General features: G+C 40.7%; 1 protein-coding gene across 1 annotated transcript in view; it reads left to right on the forward strand.

Annotated features, from left to right (window-relative positions):
- nAChRalpha3 (nicotinic Acetylcholine Receptor alpha3) overlaps positions 1-18,093 on the forward strand; it is a 109,901-nt gene that overhangs the window by 67,624 nt on the left and 24,184 nt on the right. The window contains exons 3-5 of the mRNA XM_064699328.1: positions 7,243-7,537; positions 7,604-7,784; positions 17,809-17,924. Of these exons, the coding sequence (XP_064555398.1) occupies positions 7,243-7,537; positions 7,604-7,784; positions 17,809-17,924 (592 nt within the window). The remainder of the gene's footprint in view (positions 1-7,242; positions 7,538-7,603; positions 7,785-17,808; positions 17,925-18,093) is intronic.

Raw genomic sequence — 18,093 nt, forward strand, 5'->3', positions numbered from 1 at the left:
AACAAATGTAGAAAACCATACGCAAAAGCGAGCCTTAGGAGGAGGTGAGATTTGAGCCATGAACTACCGAATATGTTTTATGGGCCTGCAGCCATGCCTTAAATATTTTTGCAAGCAATTTAAAGAAGTGATTCAGTATTTTAATAAATATAAAAGTCTCTGTGAATGTTGAGTGTATTAATTAAAAAACAATTACCAGAGCTCAGAAATAGCTTGAAGTACTTTGAAAATATTTGCATGGAAAAATACAAAATAATCGTAACTACTAACGAAATTTAAGATATTTTGCATTTAACTCACAGAAAACATGAGAGCACTTAATCGTATTTTTGAATGAATGCTGTCAAACGAAGTAAAATGCACTTTGACCATAAATAAATAAACTCATATTTAAATATGCATATTTATGAAGTAAGGAAAATTCGAATTGTTGCACTTGAACAAAAGGCTTTAATGAATTCTGAATGCACTCATCAACACATGGATTTACTTTAAAGTGTTCTTCATACTCTTCGAGCTGATTATTAAATGGAACTAACCTTGAGCATCTGCTCGAATTGCCCAGACAAAAAGAACAGCTCGGCCCGTGCTTATAGCAGCCGCTCCGTCCGTTTCGTCCATTCCGTCTATTCCGTCCAGTCCGTGTGTCCATCAGCGCAATGAGACGGAAATCAGCTTGGTCAGCATTCGATTAGCATTCGCGCGATTGCAGATTGTTGCATTCTTCTGGTTAACAGCGTCGGGTCCCCAGCTCACGGTCGCCTCCAACTCGTTATTCATATTTTTATTATGCCCCGAACCCACTGAATATGGCTAAAATGGGTATAAGGGCTTAGTGCACATGTATGTGACAGGCAGAAAGAAACATCTCTAACTGCATAAAGTGTATACATATATTCCCAAGCAGGACGAGCTCAGTTGGCTTAGCCATGTCCGTCTCTCTGTCCGTCTGTATAACAATAATCACGTCACTCTCGGAAGCTACTAAAGCTAGAAACTTATAATTTTAAAAATATATATTCTTGTATACCACAGGCAGCTTATCATTATTTTATGAGCCGCAAAATAAATTGTGAAGAATCTGGCTTCAGGGTATCTCCAAGTCGGGCGCTCTCAACCAGAGCACTCTTGTTTCTTCTCAATTCACGCTTCATGCTTCGCAATTTGTTTTTGCTCGGCATGGGCAACACGGCTGGGTATGCGAATGGAATTGGGAATGGAACGTGTTTGTGTTCCCAATGCGACGCGTCGGCGACTGTCGGCGACTCTTGGCGATAGCCGCCAAATGGCCACCTAGTGCTCCGCTGACTGCGACAGCACCTTGCGGCACATGCCACAGCTATGAGGAGCCTGTGCACTCGACGCATGCCGAATGCAATAACCCACAGCAGAAGTAGCAACAAAAAACTATTCCAACAACAACAACAACAACAACAACCATGGCAACTACAACATGTGAATGCGGCCAGTTTGTCAGCCACAGTCGCAATCGCAATGCACATGGCCAGAAGGCGGCACTCGCCCACATTTGGCCATTGTTCGCCGCAGTGTTTTATTATTCATGCGCCCCGTTTGGGTCTCCCGCTGCAGTTGCAGTTGCCGCTGCAGTGCTGCAGTTACAAATTCCTGCTCTTTTTGCTTTTTAGCCAGTTATCATGCACATGCATTCACAATAATTGCGTGTAAATTTCAAGCGTTTAAAAAGTCAGCGCACAAACGTTGACACAAACACAAAAACATTCTCTAGTTGAGAGTGCTCGACTATAAGATGCCTGTTCCCACCTGTGTGAATACTTGTATCTTGACATTTTACAACACTCTAGTGTTTTTTTTTTATTATTTTAACACTGTCTCACATGTGTTTTTAATTTATTCGTATTTGACGTGCCCAGCAAGCATTGTATCGTGAAAAACCAACATTTATTCAAATGATATCGCCTACCGTATCCACGATATCTTTATCGCATTCTTGACAATATGAAAGAGAAAGAGAAGAAACAGATGGACATAAGTAATGCTTAGGAGTAACTTTTACCTTAGTAACAATATAAAATAGATATAAATATTAGATCTACAAGTCAAAAAAAAATGATCGATGATTCGGATTAGGTTTCGGAGCAATTCCCTGCCTTGAGGTTCGGGACGTGAACCGATTTCAGCTGTTCCAACCTTCGTCTGTCCTTTACAACATTTTATATAAAAATTCAAATTTGAATTTACAATTGCCCGTTCTACGGAAAATTGAGCTCTACTCAAAATTGGCATCTATCAAAAGATTTGTATTTGAAGACAACAATATGATAATTAAAAACATGTTTCTTCCGTGCTCGAATCGGTTAAGTTCAAGACCGTTTTGCAGCCCTGACACTAACTATTTCCCCATTCCTGATTTTCCCTCATATTGAATGTAATTGTAAAATTTCCCAATAAATATGTATATATAATTTGTATACCGCCCCACTTATTTCCCACTCTTTGCCAAAGTATTGCCAGGCTGGGAATTTTCCAGCATATTCACATACACACACATACATATACAACCCAAATGGGCAGCTCATTACAATCATAAAGAATAGTTGCCCAGGGCATATACCGATCCTAGTGAAATTTTCAGAAGAGATTCGTATGCTAAATGCAAAGAGCATAATATCATAATATTTATGAGTGAGCTTTGAGTATAAAAAAAAATAGTTTTAAGCAATCTGCAATCCAAATTTGAAGTCTTTAGCTCTCCCTCTCTCTTCGTCTTTCGTAGTCCCTGAGGATTTTAAAACACAGCTCGTTAACAGTGGCTGCTGACGATGCTGCGATGTTGCCATCAGCCGCACCCACTCCATTGTAACCCAACACGAGCCCCATTCCCGCCCCTTCTTGTAGGTGCGCCCCCTTGGCATCCACCTGCCCTTCGTGCTACGCAAGTTGACTGCAAGTTGGCCTTGTCTGCCCGCGCTAACGTTTTGTTGTTAAGCCATTGGAATTTATGGCGTTGTTTACACAAAAATTGCATTCGCCTTGCAGTTGAGTAAACACACGACTCGCCAAGAAGGAGAGGCGGCATCTGAAGCAGAGACACTGAGCAAGAAAGAAGAGAGAAAAACAATGGTGCACACATCGGGAGTGCCCAGCCAGGAGATAGTCTGTACCCAGCGACGAGTTGCAGTCACAAATATTTGAACTTCCTGCTGTTGTGCTTCTTCTTCTCTCAGCCTCACATCCTTGAATAACTCCTGAGTTTTTAGTTTGATCTTTATCAAGTTTCCATGGCTACCATACGCCTACATATTAAGTACTGTGTCTCTAGCTCTTCCAATCTCCCAGTTATGTTAAATTAATCTTGTTTCAAAATTGGTATCATATCGAGAAAAAAAATATAGGCTCGATGGGCATGTGATATACGAGAGAACGCATTTCAAATTTGAAGTCTAGGATTAGGAGATTCTTGCTTCTGCCTGTAACAAACACTTGCGCAAAAGCAGTTCACCCTTTTGAGCACGTTTTCAATGTGTACAGGGTATTAAAAAGAAACGGAAAGCAAAAAAAAAATACAATTTGGCAAGTCAAATTGAAATAACTGCGTTCCAGAGTTTCAGAATATCAGAATTTCAGCTGCCGGCGTCCTTAATGAATGCCAATTACTGTTGGAGGACCTGCAACTCGATTATGTTAGTAAAATGCAAAAACCGATTTAAATAACGAGTTTTTTCAATTGCTCGGAAAAGGACTAAAGGGCCAACTAGCCAGTTCATTCGGTCATAAGGTGCGGAAGCTTTAGATCTGTGCCAGCTACTGTTAATTAAAATCGATGGGGGCCGTCAAGAAGGTCGCAAAGCAAATGGCGGCGTACAATGGCGTGTATACGCAATGTGTATTAATTATTGCGACTTCGCCCCTACACACACACACACACACACACATACACACACACACACACACACACACACACACATAAATTCCAGATAGTCGTAGCGTATAATTATATAAGCTGCACAGCGACCCAAATGCGCGATGCCCGAGAGTAAGATAGACATAGGGAGAGAAAGAGAGAAGAAGTTCGACTACAGCCATGGAGCCTGAAACGGTGGCATATAGCATATTTGCTGTCATCTGAGAGGCGCAAACAACGAAATTGCATTTAGGTGTTGCCAAGAACTGTCAGCCAAACTAAGCACTCGAATCTAACAACTGAACTTTGGCCAAAATTCGAATAGGAACTAATTAGAAATTGAGATCAAAGATGTAATCGGACTCGGGCAGAGTCGGGCATAGTACTTAATCAAAAAGCTCGATTTACAAATATAGAAATCTGTTTAATAAAAGGCTGAAGACAAAAGTGTATAAAAGTGTCTACGGTCAAACTTGCCTAAAATGGACATCAGTATTTAATATTGACTATTTAGACTCGTTATATTGAAGTCCTACTGTACAATCATATTAGGCAAACAATGAGCGGAAAAATATGAGAGCTACCAAACGAATTGAAGTTGGCCCAAAACGAACTAATTAGAATTTGAGAGCAGAAATGTAATCGGATTTGGGCAGTGTCTGGCAAAGAAATTAAATTGTTCGCCTGGCTTTTGTCTAGCAGCAAAATGAGCCAGAAAAACATCAAGATGAATGCATGTGTATACGATGTGTAAATGTATGTACACATGTACATAATAATATGGCACGACAAATGTACGACACGCAAAGCAATCATAAAATGTGCTTTTTGGTTACCTTAATGTGATTGTCGGGCCACATGTGAGCATTGAAAGCAGTCAATTAGCACCAACACAAGCATAGGCACAGGCAGTCTTACACACACACACACACTCCCATACGAGCGACATGTGAAATGTGCCATATAAAGTATACGTCGTGTGTGCCCAAAACGCTGGAGTCAAAAACGGACGCCGCAAAGGTCCGTTTAACTTAACGTTTCCCACGCGAGCGACAACAGCATTAACCCACAAACACACACACAGGACTCCCACACACATAACATACATACATGGCACACAAACCTTGTCAAGAGAATGGGCAAGGCATAGGCCAAAAGCATTCCAAGTTGCTTTGGCAACCGCGCTGCGGTCTTAAAGTTGACAATAGATTAATGTTGCCCCGGAGAGGCATAAAGTATGTCACAAAAAGCATAGGTAGTTAATTTTTAACAGACTCATTCCAAGCCAAAGGCCGCACTTTCATCTTCTCTCAACTTGGCAACGATAGCTGCCTCGGTGCGTGACATATCAAAGTTCAAAGCTGGCTAAATTGATTAAGGCCACGCCCAGTGGCACTAATTGCCAACAGCCAGTGGCAGCAGCAGCAGCACATCCTGCCCATGCCCCATGTCTGTGTGTGTGTGGTGCAAATGTGCGAAAATTGCAGGTGTCCCTTAATGATGCAGGAAATGAGTTAATGCGCCCATCAAGCGCCAACCACCAGCGTCATCGACAGTCGGCCAGGCGTCCAGGCCAGGCTCAGTCAAGCGTTTAACGTGCCAACTGCCCCGCTGTCCTGCTGCCCTGCTGCCCCACTGTGAATTCTCCATCAGTCGTCTGGCTGGGCATGCAAAGCGACCCAGTTGATTGGCATCCCAGCTAAGGCAGACGATATGCTGTCGTCAATGTCATTGGACGAAGCGCTCACTAATCAGCTTATCATTATTTCATTGACGGAGTGCGGGAGAGTGCGATGGAGTGCGGGGGGTGGGATGGTCGCAGAGGTAGGGCGCAATAAAAATCCTTGTACTGAAGCCTAAGCGGATTAGGATAGTTGCCAGTCTTAGCCAACCCAATAGACAATACACAGCGAATGATGGCATAGCGCAAACAGGAGAATTCGATTTGCACTGATTCTCGAAACTTGAATACGCTAGAATATCACATGGTTTGACAAACTGTGCGAACCAATGCCACGCCCTAAGATTTGTTTCGTGAGCTGGGCTTCCCACATCTGTGTGTCCAGGTTTTCGTTCGAGTCTTGTTCCGCAAAAGTTCTTGTAATTGTCCATAAAACGTTTCAATTTATCATTAATTAAAATAATTATATTTACATATTTAAGAGTTCATCGTATATGAAATTTAATCTGCTAAACCGGTAACAGCCAAATATTGATAAGGCTATATTAAATGGCTAGAGTCCTACCATATATGAAAGTCCTAAGATGAAAAGTGTAAACAACACCTGTGAAGTAAAGTTTTATAGAGAGTATTTGTAAAACCAGAAGAGTTATTTATAAAACAAATTCGATATTCGAAATTTTAAAATATTAACCAAATTTTGTTATTGTAAAGTCTTAAGCGACCCATTATGATCCATCCTTGTTCTCAAATCGGATCATTGCTCTTACAACAAAAAGAACAAACAAGCTTCAATGCAAACTACTTATTACAAGCATTTTGTTACTTGAATAAAGCGTAATTCACTTTCTCTTTCTCATCTTTTGAACGAGTTTTGACTTGAATTAAAAAATAAGTTCTCAGACTAGGAAATTTTATCTGTAGTCTGATTTTCAGAATATTTTAACTTAAATTAAGTACCAAATTATTGGATTTTTCATAAATTTTTCTTTCCTTTCTTTACATTCATCAGGAATATATAATAGATTTTTGCCTTTAAAAAAAAGCATAACTAAAGTAAGTTATATATTTCTAAAAGGTTTTCTTGTTAAAGCTCAATCAAATCAAATCAAATTTTATCAACCAGCTGACTGAATGAACCAGCCTATTCAATCATCAGTTGCTGGTACCAAACATAATATCATGCTCATGTGCACTGGACATATCGTGACATATTCGTTATGCCCAGTGCAAGGGTATTATAACAGTCCGATATAAAATAAATCAATTAAAAGATTTCGGGGTTTTCGGGCCGCGCATCTGAATAAGCCAAAAGCAAAGCTAATTAGCTAAGTCCACTGGGTCTGGCGCTGGGGCTGCGGCTGGATGTGGGCATGGGGGCGTGGGGCGTGGGGGCGTGGGTGCGTGGCTGGTCAAGCATATTTTGATCCCATTATCAGCGTATCATTAATTTAATGTGTGGCACATTAATTGCCGCATTGCGCATTCACAGCACTATGCGCTGCAAGTGGAAATGGGAAATGGAAGTGGAAATAGAAATCAAAATGAGAATCGGAGAGGAGAGCAGAGAACGGAGAACGGGGAGCGCGCAGTCACAGCTAGTTGATAAGAATAATAGGCATCAGTTGTAACCTTATATTGATGGCTGCAACCTTATTTTTTCTTGGTTATTTTTCAGGCAGCACAGCGAATCCGGATGCGAAGCGACTCTACGACGATCTGCTAAGCAACTACAATAAACTGGTGCGTCCCGTGGTAAATGTCACGGATGCGCTAACGGTCCGCATCAAGCTGAAGCTATCGCAACTGATTGATGTCAATCTGAAGAACCAAATAATGACCACCAATCTGTGGGTGGAGCAATCCTGGTACGACTACAAACTCAAATGGGAGCCCAAGGAATATGGCGGTGTCGAAATGCTTCACGTGCCCTCCGATCACATCTGGCGGCCAGACATTGTGCTCTACAACAAGTGAGTAGTGCTCTTGTGAAGCTAACAAGCATGCCTAATTCCATATCAAATCCAAATCCCAAACAGTGCCGATGGCAACTTTGAGGTGACCCTGGCCACAAAGGCAACACTGAACTACACAGGACGCGTCGAGTGGCGACCGCCGGCCATTTACAAGAGCTCCTGCGAAATTGATGTCGAATACTTTCCCTTTGACGAGCAGACATGCGTCATGAAGTTCGGCAGCTGGACTTACGATGGATTCCAGGTAACCCTCAAGACACAAAAGAAATAAAAACAAGCGCGTCCCAGTCGGGAGTATGATGAGATACTCTGTTTGTTTCCCCCATTCACACACCCACAAAACTGCATCGTTCTTGTGCTTCTTCTTGAAGCGGCTTCTTTCCTCAACCCCGCACTGCAGAATATTCATTCTTGAATGACTTCTTACAGTCTGTATATACCAAAGCAGGTGGCAGCAAGAGGAGGTATCAAAAAAGTATACAATGTGAGTTGTTTATTTCATATTTGGTGTCTCTTATGTTGTCAGAGCATTCGTTGAAGTGCATTGAGGTGTCGATGATTTGCAATAATAATGATCTGCGCGGCCAATTGGAAATTTGCACAAAAACATTATTCACTTATTTATCTTATTATTACAAGTACACAATATAAAGAATTAATGCATTTCTAAAAATGACTAAATGGTATTTTCCGGCTTGCCCGGTCCAAGCATATTACGTTACTTCTACCGTTCTCCACCCTTGGATAAAAATAGAAAACCACAAATTTCAACTAGATATTGGAAAATTAGTTCGAAGTCAATCAATAAGGAACCAAAAGTTGGCATCAACATCTTCCGCTCATTTGTTATCCCGTGGTGTAAATGATTTTTCATAAAGATCTTCACCCATCAAATCTTTGACCCTCGTTTATACCGATGAGGAATGGATTTTGCGAAAAGTTTGAAAAACCTCTCAAATGAATTCGAACAAAATTCTTTGCAACTGAGTTTGAGGCCGATCGGATACCAAAAAAAAAAAGTTTCGTACATACATTTTCGCGATTTTTCCACACTTTCGCGTGGAATTCCCCAAAAACCTGTCTTAGCGTGCGACTTTGCCACATAAGGTAACTACAGTAAACATTTTAGCTTTCTAGCTCTTACGGTTTGGGCTGTGCAAGCAGTTTTATCTATAGAGATTACGAACTCACCTGCATATTCACACGCATCCTCATCTATCTGTAGGCGAGAGACAAACTTGTCTATAAGCCTATCACAGAATCGCGTAGTAGAGCAATATTCATAAATACGTACCTTGTTCATTTTACATATCTCTATATATAAAACTGTTTGTCCTGACTGACTGACTGACTGACTGACTGACTGACTGACTGATTGGTGATCAACGCACAGCCCAAACCGTAAGAGCTAGGAAGCTGAAATTTTCACTGTAGTTACCTTATGTGATGTAGGTGCACGTTAAGACGGGGTTTCGGGAAATTCCACTCGCAAGTGTGGAAAAATCGCGAAAAACGTTTGTATGTAACTTTTTTGTTTACCATCCCATCGGCCCCAAACTTATTTTCAAAGATCTTTGTTCAAATTCATTTGAGGGGTGTTTCACACTTTTCGAAAAATCCGTTCCTCCTTCGTGGAAGTGGAGGTCAAAGATTTGGTGGGTGACGTATCGCGCTCAAATTCATTTCCAGTGATCTATATGAAAAATCATTTGAGACGTGTTTCTCACTTTTCGCAGAATTCAAACTTCTTCGGGAGAAATGCGATTTAAAGATTTTTTGGGCGGCGTTTTAAGTTGTGTCCGATTTGCTTCAAACTTATTTTTAAAGCTCTTCATAAGAACTTAATAAGTACGTATTTCAGCGATTTGGAAAATTCCACTCGCAAGTGTGGAAAAATCGCGAAAAACGTTTGTATGTAACTTTTTTGTTTACCATCCCATCGGCCCCAAACTTATTTTCAAAGATCTTTGTTCAAATTCATTTGAGGGGTGTTTCACACTTTTCGAAAAATCCGTTCCTCCTTGGTGGAAATGGAGGTCAAAGATTTGGTGGGTGACGTTTCGCGCTCAAATTCATTTCCAGTGATCTATATGAAAAATCATTTGAGACGTGTTTCTCACTTTTCGCAGAATTCAAACTTCTTCGGGGGGAATGCGATTTAAAGATTTTTTGGGCGAAGTTTTAAGTTGTGTCCGATTTGCTTTAAACTTATTTTCAAAGCTCTCAATAAGAACTTAATGAATACGTATTTCGACGATTTGGAAAATTCCACCCGCAACAGTGGTATATTGGCGGAAAACGGTTGTATGAAAGTTTTTTGTTTACCATCCGATCGGCCCCAAACTCATTTTCAAAGATCTATATTCAAAATCATTTGAGGGGTGTTTCACACTTTTTGAAAAATCCATCCCTCCTTGGTGCAAATGGGGGTCGAAGATTTTGTGGATGACGTTTAGTGTTCAAATTTATTTCCAAAGATCTATAAGAAAAATCATTAGAGACGTGTTTCATATTTCTCGCAAAATCTAAACTCCTTCGGTGGAAAATGCATTTTTAAGATTTTTTTGGTGAATTTTAAGAGTTTTCCGATTTGCATAAAAGTTGTTTGATTCCCGTCCGATCAGTTTCAAAATCATTTTCAAAGCTTTTATGATTTTATAACATACGTGCCACGGGCAAGGCCGGGTTATACCCGCTAGTATTCGTATATGTATTTAAATACATACAAAAAAACATGCATACATACGATTGTAATAGTTTTTACTTGTATTTTAAATATAATAAGTCATAGTTATGTTTATAATACGTGCCAGTCAGTTCAATGGCAACCGCCAAAGCTATAGCCACTGCCTCCTCCATTGTTGCATCCGCCTCCTCCATTGTCAAAGCCGCCGCCCTTTCCTTTGCTCAAGCTGCCGCCTCGTCCAAAGCTGAAGCTGCCGCCTCATCCATAGTTGAAGCCGCCGTCTCCTCCATTGTTCAAGCTGTCATCTCCTACCATGTTGAAGCCGCTGCTTCCTACTTTGCTCAAGTTGCGATTTCCTCCAATATTAAACCCGGCGCCTCGGCCATAGTTGAAGCCGCCTCCTCTAATATAAAACTACCACCTCCTCCAATTGAAGGTAAGTCTCTGGGACTTACTTAAATTTATGAGAATAGCGTAGAAGGGAATAATTTAAGAATACATATTTTTAAGTTCCAGCGAAGCTAGAAGTTAACTTAATCTTGGAAACAAACATGCCAAATATATTTATAATTTACATACATAAATGCATACATAATATATACACATATATACGCGCACACACGCACATGTACATGCATATATACATGCATAGATTCATACAAACATACTCTAATACAGACAAACATACACGCGCATCCATACAAATATACTTATACTTATACACTCTTATAGACTCATATATATGCATACATACGCGCATACACACTCACATACATACAAACATGCATACATACTTACATACATACATGTATACATTCATACATACATACATATATATATTTACGTATAGCGGGTACTCCCTAATTTTGCCCGTGGCAAGTTATATGTTTCAAACTTTATATATAACTTTAGCCCGTACAAGCTCGAAGTCCACGTCTTAAGTTAAACTTTATAGAGATATTTAAAAATTAGTTTAAAATTAATCGAACTAAGAATCAAAAGTTCAAATCAACTGTCTACGCCCATGTTATTTGAAAAAAACACTTTCTTTTTTAACCCTTTGACCCGCTTTTCTAATCCAGGAGCGCGGGGATTTGCGAAAAACGGATCAAATAAATGTTCACATATGTATTTTAAAATGAGTTTGAAACCGATCGAATGGTAAACAAGAAATCTTTATACCACCGTATTGAATTTCCACATTTGCTGATACACGGCTTTATTAAGGTCTTGTGTAAGGATTTTAAGAAAAAGTTTGAAACCAAACTTTACTCATAAAATCTTTGTATAACACTTTCCAACGAGGAGCCTTGGATGAATGTGAATTTTCAAAACATCACGCACCAAATCATTAAGCCTCATTTATACTTCGCAGGATTTTTTAAAATGAGTTTGAGGTCTACAAAACGGTAAACAAAAAAGGGGCACACATTCATTTTTCGTGATTTGTCTACATTTGCGGGTGGAATTTCCCGTGCATCTGCATCACATACAAATTTCAGCTGATCACCAATCAGTCAGTCCCATATATAGATAGCTAATCCATTAAAGTCGATCAAAATATATACTTGCGAACCCATGTTTATTTTGGGAAAATTATTTGTCAGCCTCTGTGTTATATGGGCTATAACCGGGAATGGAATTGGATGAATTATCGGAATGCAAATTGCAATTTGAATTCATAGAGAATGACTTTGGTTTTCCTGTGCTATTTGCACTTCTAGAAATTGGGTGCCTCTGAATGAGTTCTTCAAGCGGGACCGAGTCCTGTGGCTGGTTTAGTGGCCATAAACCCAAATTCGCTCATAATTCGTTCTTGTGGCATGGAATTTCTCACATTTTATGACCCCACACAGAAACAGGCTACATAAAATTGTCTCTGGCGATTTGAAAGCATACACTCACACACTAACACACACGCACACACACAGAGACACACATTAATACAGACAACCCACTCAACAGGACGCAGGGGACACTAGGCACCCAAAGGACAATAAGGTGGCTTGACACCTGCCGGCAATGACAAAGACACAGCAGCGGCAGTTGAGGCCTCATAAAGTCGTCCTCGTGCAGCATGTGGCAATCGAGGCGACTGCAGCTGCTGCTGCCTTTTGCGATGTGGTCGTAGGGTGGATGGTATATGTGGCATGGGGCATGGGGCACCGGGCACGGGGCATGGGGCATGGGGCATGGGGGCGGCTTAATGCTGCCACCCGCCAGCGACTTGCCAGCTAATGAAGTGGCATTAGAGCGGCATTCACTGCTTGTTGCCACTTTGCAGCTTAGCGCAAATGAGCCGACAAATGGCCCCCAGCTCTCGACTGCGGCTGGCAACTCTTTAGCCAAAGCCTTGCCTCCCGGTTAACCACATGCGGTGGCACGGGCTTTGGCGCCCATAAAAATTCGTGCTGCATGTGCAATGCCTGTCGTTGCCGCTGGCATAATGTTGCCCCGGCTTTAATCAAATCTTGTTTTAGCTTGAATGATGCCCGCCTATATGGGAAGTTATGTGTATGTGTAAGTGTGCTGGCAACTCAGTTATGCAATTCCCTTTACTGAGACGCAACAAATTGCAGCAAGTTGTTTCGTATTGCAGCGCACAGAAATGCGTGTAATTTGCATAGCTCACGCACAGGCACCGCGCCGTCAATCAAAGGCAGGCACAAATAGACAGACTCACGCACACACACACACACAACCACACTGAGGTGCACTTATGTACACACACAATAGCGCCCACTTTATGCAACATACTTCGAGGCGCGCATCGCGATTTATATAACAAAAGAAACAAGGTAAGGAAGCATAAAGCCAAATGCAATGCAGAGCAATTCGAAAACTGAGAAACGAAAAGAGAAGAAAAAGATAGGTAAAGCAGCTAGTAAAGTGAGAAGCAAGGTCCAAGGCGGCACAGCGAGAACCAAATCAAGATGCTTATGGAATAAATTCAAGAAAAATAGGCTGAGGAAAGTGGCAAAGCGATAAGCAAAGTGAGAAGCTAGGCGTCGAGCAAAGCGAGAAGATTAAAATGCAGAAAGTGCAAAAGCGAAAGGAGAGCAAAAGCGAAAACCAAAGTGAAAAGCATTGTGTGAAGCACAGCGAGAAGCCACGTGAGAAGCAGAGCGAGAAGCTGAGCAAATTCAAGAATGAGAATCAAAGAAACGAAGATTTAAGATTAATTATTCCTCCACTTAGGCGCGTTTTCTTATTTGCTTTGTCATTATGGTCATTCTCTGCCCTAAAATTTGCATTAAAATTTATAAATGTGTATTATGAGAGCGGTGCATATTAATTTAAGTGGCATTCCATTAAGTATATATATCTATATATCAGCAACACAAAAAGTTGTCGATGGCTCAACATCAATAGCCGAAACTATCTAACCATGTTCAACTCACTATCCGACCGTTCGGTGTTGGTATTGAAATGTCGATCTCAGAGACGTTGACTAAGTACCAATAAAAGAAAAGACAATGCCATATTTACCACACCAAAAGTTTTCGCATTGAGAGAACTTTTAAGCGTTTGTCTCTAAATGGGTTATATGACAGATTTGCACTCGTATCGCATTGCTCCTCCTTTATAAGTGTTCTAAGCCAAGTTCCACTTAGATTGCATACTCTTTTATCCTCACTTTCGCTTTCCTTCTTTCACTTTTCCTCTGTATCTAGTTCTCTCTCTCCATCTCACTCTCTCTCTATTCTTTATTCTCTGCCTATCGTTTTGCATATGTATGTTGTCTAAGACAACTTGTCTTACACTAAATGCAGGCCAAATTTAGTTCCCGTTTCACATTTCATATTTTTTAACACCGCCATACTATGCGATTCTCAAGAGCTCTAATAAGTCTTACAGGCTATAATGCTTTGATTATAAATGTTAAATTACCAAGTTGTGTTGGCCAGCTTAAAAAGTTTATCTCTGCTAATACTCTTACTCTATCTGTTGCACTCTTCCCTCTCTCTCTCTCTCTCTTCTGTCTATTATATGCGATTGGTAGTTCGATTATTGTCAACGAGGCATTCAGCGTGCACTCCACGTAAATACACTTTGCACTATGCGTACACTGAATACATATGGAGTCTGCACACCTTGGCAGCTGACTTTAATTTTCTAAAAAGCCAACGTTCATTTGGCATTAAATGGCAAGGCGCTAACAGAATTTGCCATGCCACGACACGTCACGCTCAAAAACGTGGCCATCTACTGCTTTTTATGTACGCTGTGTGTGTGTGTGTGTGTGTATGTGTGTCTGTGTATAAAGTTGTCATTGTTGTAATGTTGTTGTCGCTTTCAACGCCTCATTATTTGTGGACGGGGATCCTTTGTCGGCATCCTTTGTGGTGCGCATAAATCAACCGCAATAAGCGGCATCAACAGCGTCGTATCATAGAATATTTATAAACTCTCCTGGAGCAGGAGCGAACACAAATGACAACAAAGGCAAGCAGTGGCCGGGGGCAGGAGCAGGGGCAAGGCACTGACTATGGGGCAACAGGAAACAGAAACTGGACTGCTTAATGGCCGCTGGTCGGCTTCATTGTGAATTGAAAGCATTTACAATTGTCTGTCAACTGTGCCCCAGTGGCAAAGCTCTCTCTCTCGCGCTCTCTCTCGCTCTCTCTCTCTCTTTCTTCCTCGCTCTCTATTCAGCTTGCTGCTGGACTTTCCCTCACTATCGCTCTCTATTTTACCTAGCCGCCTTGGCCTCCATGTACATGTCTGGCCCAACATCTTTCGGTGTCGGAAATATTTCAGTAAATCGTAACTTCCTTATAGTGAAATTTCCGCTACCACTTAAAATAACAATTTCCGCTTCGGCAGTTTCTGTTACAGTTACAGTTGGACATAGTTACTGCTACAGTTACAGCAACTACTTATGGCTGCAACATTCGCAACAGTTGCACCTGGCAAGGCACATCCTGTCTGATTATGGGGCTGTTCTGGCTGCCCGCTCATGCTGAAAGGCAGCGTCGATTGCCTAATTTTATGTTTAGAAATGCAGAACATGCCCACTATGCACTGTGGGGCAAATTGGCGGACTATCGAGCAAGAAAGAAATCGAACTTTGACTTGAAATAAATAAAAACCATTAAGTTGGCAGCTGAAAATTCATAATGGAATCTAATCTTTAGAGTCTCGGATCGCAATTTCACGCTCAGTTATGTCGATTTTCCAATAAGATTTAAACAATTTTGTATATGTATTGTATATACAGTTTGAAAGCGACTGCTGTTGGGTTACAGTTTTAGGAACGCTTTCCCCATCATCTGTAAGGCTATTTTTCACCTGTTTCAAGGTGTGGGTGGAAAACGTGTTGCATATTAATTTCTACCAAAATATTTGTACATTTTGTCCATGGTGAGCTGTCTGTTGTGCGTGTGCAAATGTGTGTGTGTGTGTGTTCATAGGCTCAATTTTCACACTTGATTTTGCACAAAACGGCATTATTGCGCCACGCCCATCAGGTACGCAACTCAACTTGACTAAACTCTACTCAATTTAAACTCCCATCGCCACTCACCAAATCGAATTAACGTCACTTTTCAAATTTCACGCTTTTCTCATCGCACACCTCCGCAAAAAGAATGGCCCACGCAGCACTCTAACCGCCGACCAACCGACCGACCGCTCGACCCTGACTAGGCCCTGCTACCCTGCACCCCCCCATACTGTGCCTCTCTTCTTCGCTCTCCATCTCTTTATCTCTCTATGCAAGCTCATTGAGGCGTAAACGCCAGACAGACGCCCCATCAAATCCCATACGAAAATCGCATCAAACACCGAGCATGGCAAAAAAAATGCATGCAGTTGACAAAGTTCAAATACACTTACCAAATGAGTAACATATTTATGTCATGCCTATAATCAACTCCCAGATCAATAAGCAGAATTTTGAAATAAATATGTAAAATAGCACCAAACAACAAAAAAAGCAAATAATAGATATAATATCAGATACACTAAGTTGTCAAGCAAATCACGAAGTCCGGGATTCGAAACCACGTCCCGGAAATGTCCTCTACAATGTTTAAATCACATAGACTATCCAGAAACTTCTTTAAATCCTTTAACTTGTACAGCCAGAGAAACATACTGATTCCACTTACATGATAAAATAAAATATAAAATTCGAAAATATTGAACAATATTTATATGTATATGTTATTTATTGATATTTTAATTCATTTATATTACATTCTTCATTTTTATGAATTTTTTTTAGTCATATCATAAATTATATGATATTATATTTTAGAATGCACTGACTAAAACGTTTCGCCTGGAATTCAGAATTTAGATTTCGGTTCCTGCCTTAAACGCAAGTTTTAATAGTTCTCAGGTATTCCTGAATTTGAATTTTAGCGAACCTGTAACAGAAACTGGAGTTCAATTATTCTGTGCCAGAATCCTGAAAAGTATTGCATTTGCTTTTTGAGGCGACTTGCAAAGCTTATGTCTCAGCTGCAGTTGCCACGGCCAGCAAAGGGAATTTGTGAAATACATGAACAGCTGCCTCAGGCATCAGCTTGTGCCAGCTGTGTGCCTGGCATGCCAATTGCAGCGATGTCCTGTTCACATCCTGCATCCTTGTACTCTACTACTGTCCATGCTCCGTCAGCTGCACTCGTGCCGAACTAAGCAAAACTGAAACAGAATTTGAAGTGCAAACTTGGCTGAGTTTACTCCGACTTCTAGTCAAGCAATGCTCTCCTGCTAGCTTGTTTTGTCGAGTGAGTTGCTACTGTTTTAATACACTTACATGGGGTATTATCACATTGACAACACATGTGTAACAAAATGAAAACCGTTCGCATTTCAAGTATAGTTTTATACATTTGCAAATGATTTATTCGAATTTAATGTAAAGTGTTTTTGTTGCAGTCCATCTATAGTAGACCTCACCATGGACTGCTTACATGTTTAATATTATTTTATTTATTTTATTAATTATTTATTAATTTGCTATGAGTTTTAAGCTCAAATCACCTTAACGCAAGCCAAAGCAGTTGGTCAACGAAAGAACAGATCCAAAAACTCGAAGTAAAACAAATTGTTGAAAAAAATGGTTTTAAAAGCAAATCTTTTGAGAGAGATATAACCTGAAAGACATAAATAGTTATCTAACCATCTACGATAGATGTCAATTAAACAATTATAAATACAAATTTAAATTATTTAATTCAAATTATGAAAATATATGGCAAGCCCAGTTGTGAAATAAATTGATTGAAAAACCGAACCCAAAGTCAGGGAGTTGGTTCTAAACCCAGGCAATTTTTCATTGGGCTTGCAGGCCTGCCTTAACTATAGAGTACTTAATGTGCGGTACATATAGAGCTCTTTTTCTAGCTGTTCTATTGCAGCATCTCTATCTCCACGACAATCCAATCTTCCTCTCTAGCTCAATTATGTGCGCTGTCAACGTGTGCAGCCCTGTAATTGTCTAATCACTCCCACTCGCTCTTTCGCCCCGTCTCTCTCATTCTCTCACACACACACACACACACACATACCAACTGTTGTGTCTTACTCATGCTCTCTACCTTTCTTTCTCTTTTTTTGGTTTGTATGGCAGGTGGATCTGCGTCACATCGATGAACTGAACGGCACCAATGTGGTTGAAGTAGGCGTGGATCTGTCCGAGTTCTACACGTCCGTTGAATGGGATATACTTGAAGTTCCTGCAGTGCGGTAAGTTTTCCATGCAACTACAACACAAATCTACAAACGCCAGCATGCAACAGCAACAACAACAGGTTTGGCAGCTGCTTTGGCATATTTTGGCCGCTGTCACAAAACACAAACACAAATCTTCCGTATGTCAGAGCATTTTGCACAGGTCAAGGATACGAACAGGACA

This window comes from Drosophila montana, unplaced genomic scaffold, assembly GCF_035044405.1.
Source record: "Drosophila montana isolate Dmon_TW-CO22-7 unplaced genomic scaffold, ASM3504440v1 contig_1624_1, whole genome shotgun sequence".
In the NCBI taxonomy this organism is placed as follows: Eukaryota; Metazoa; Arthropoda; class Insecta; order Diptera; family Drosophilidae; genus Drosophila; species Drosophila montana.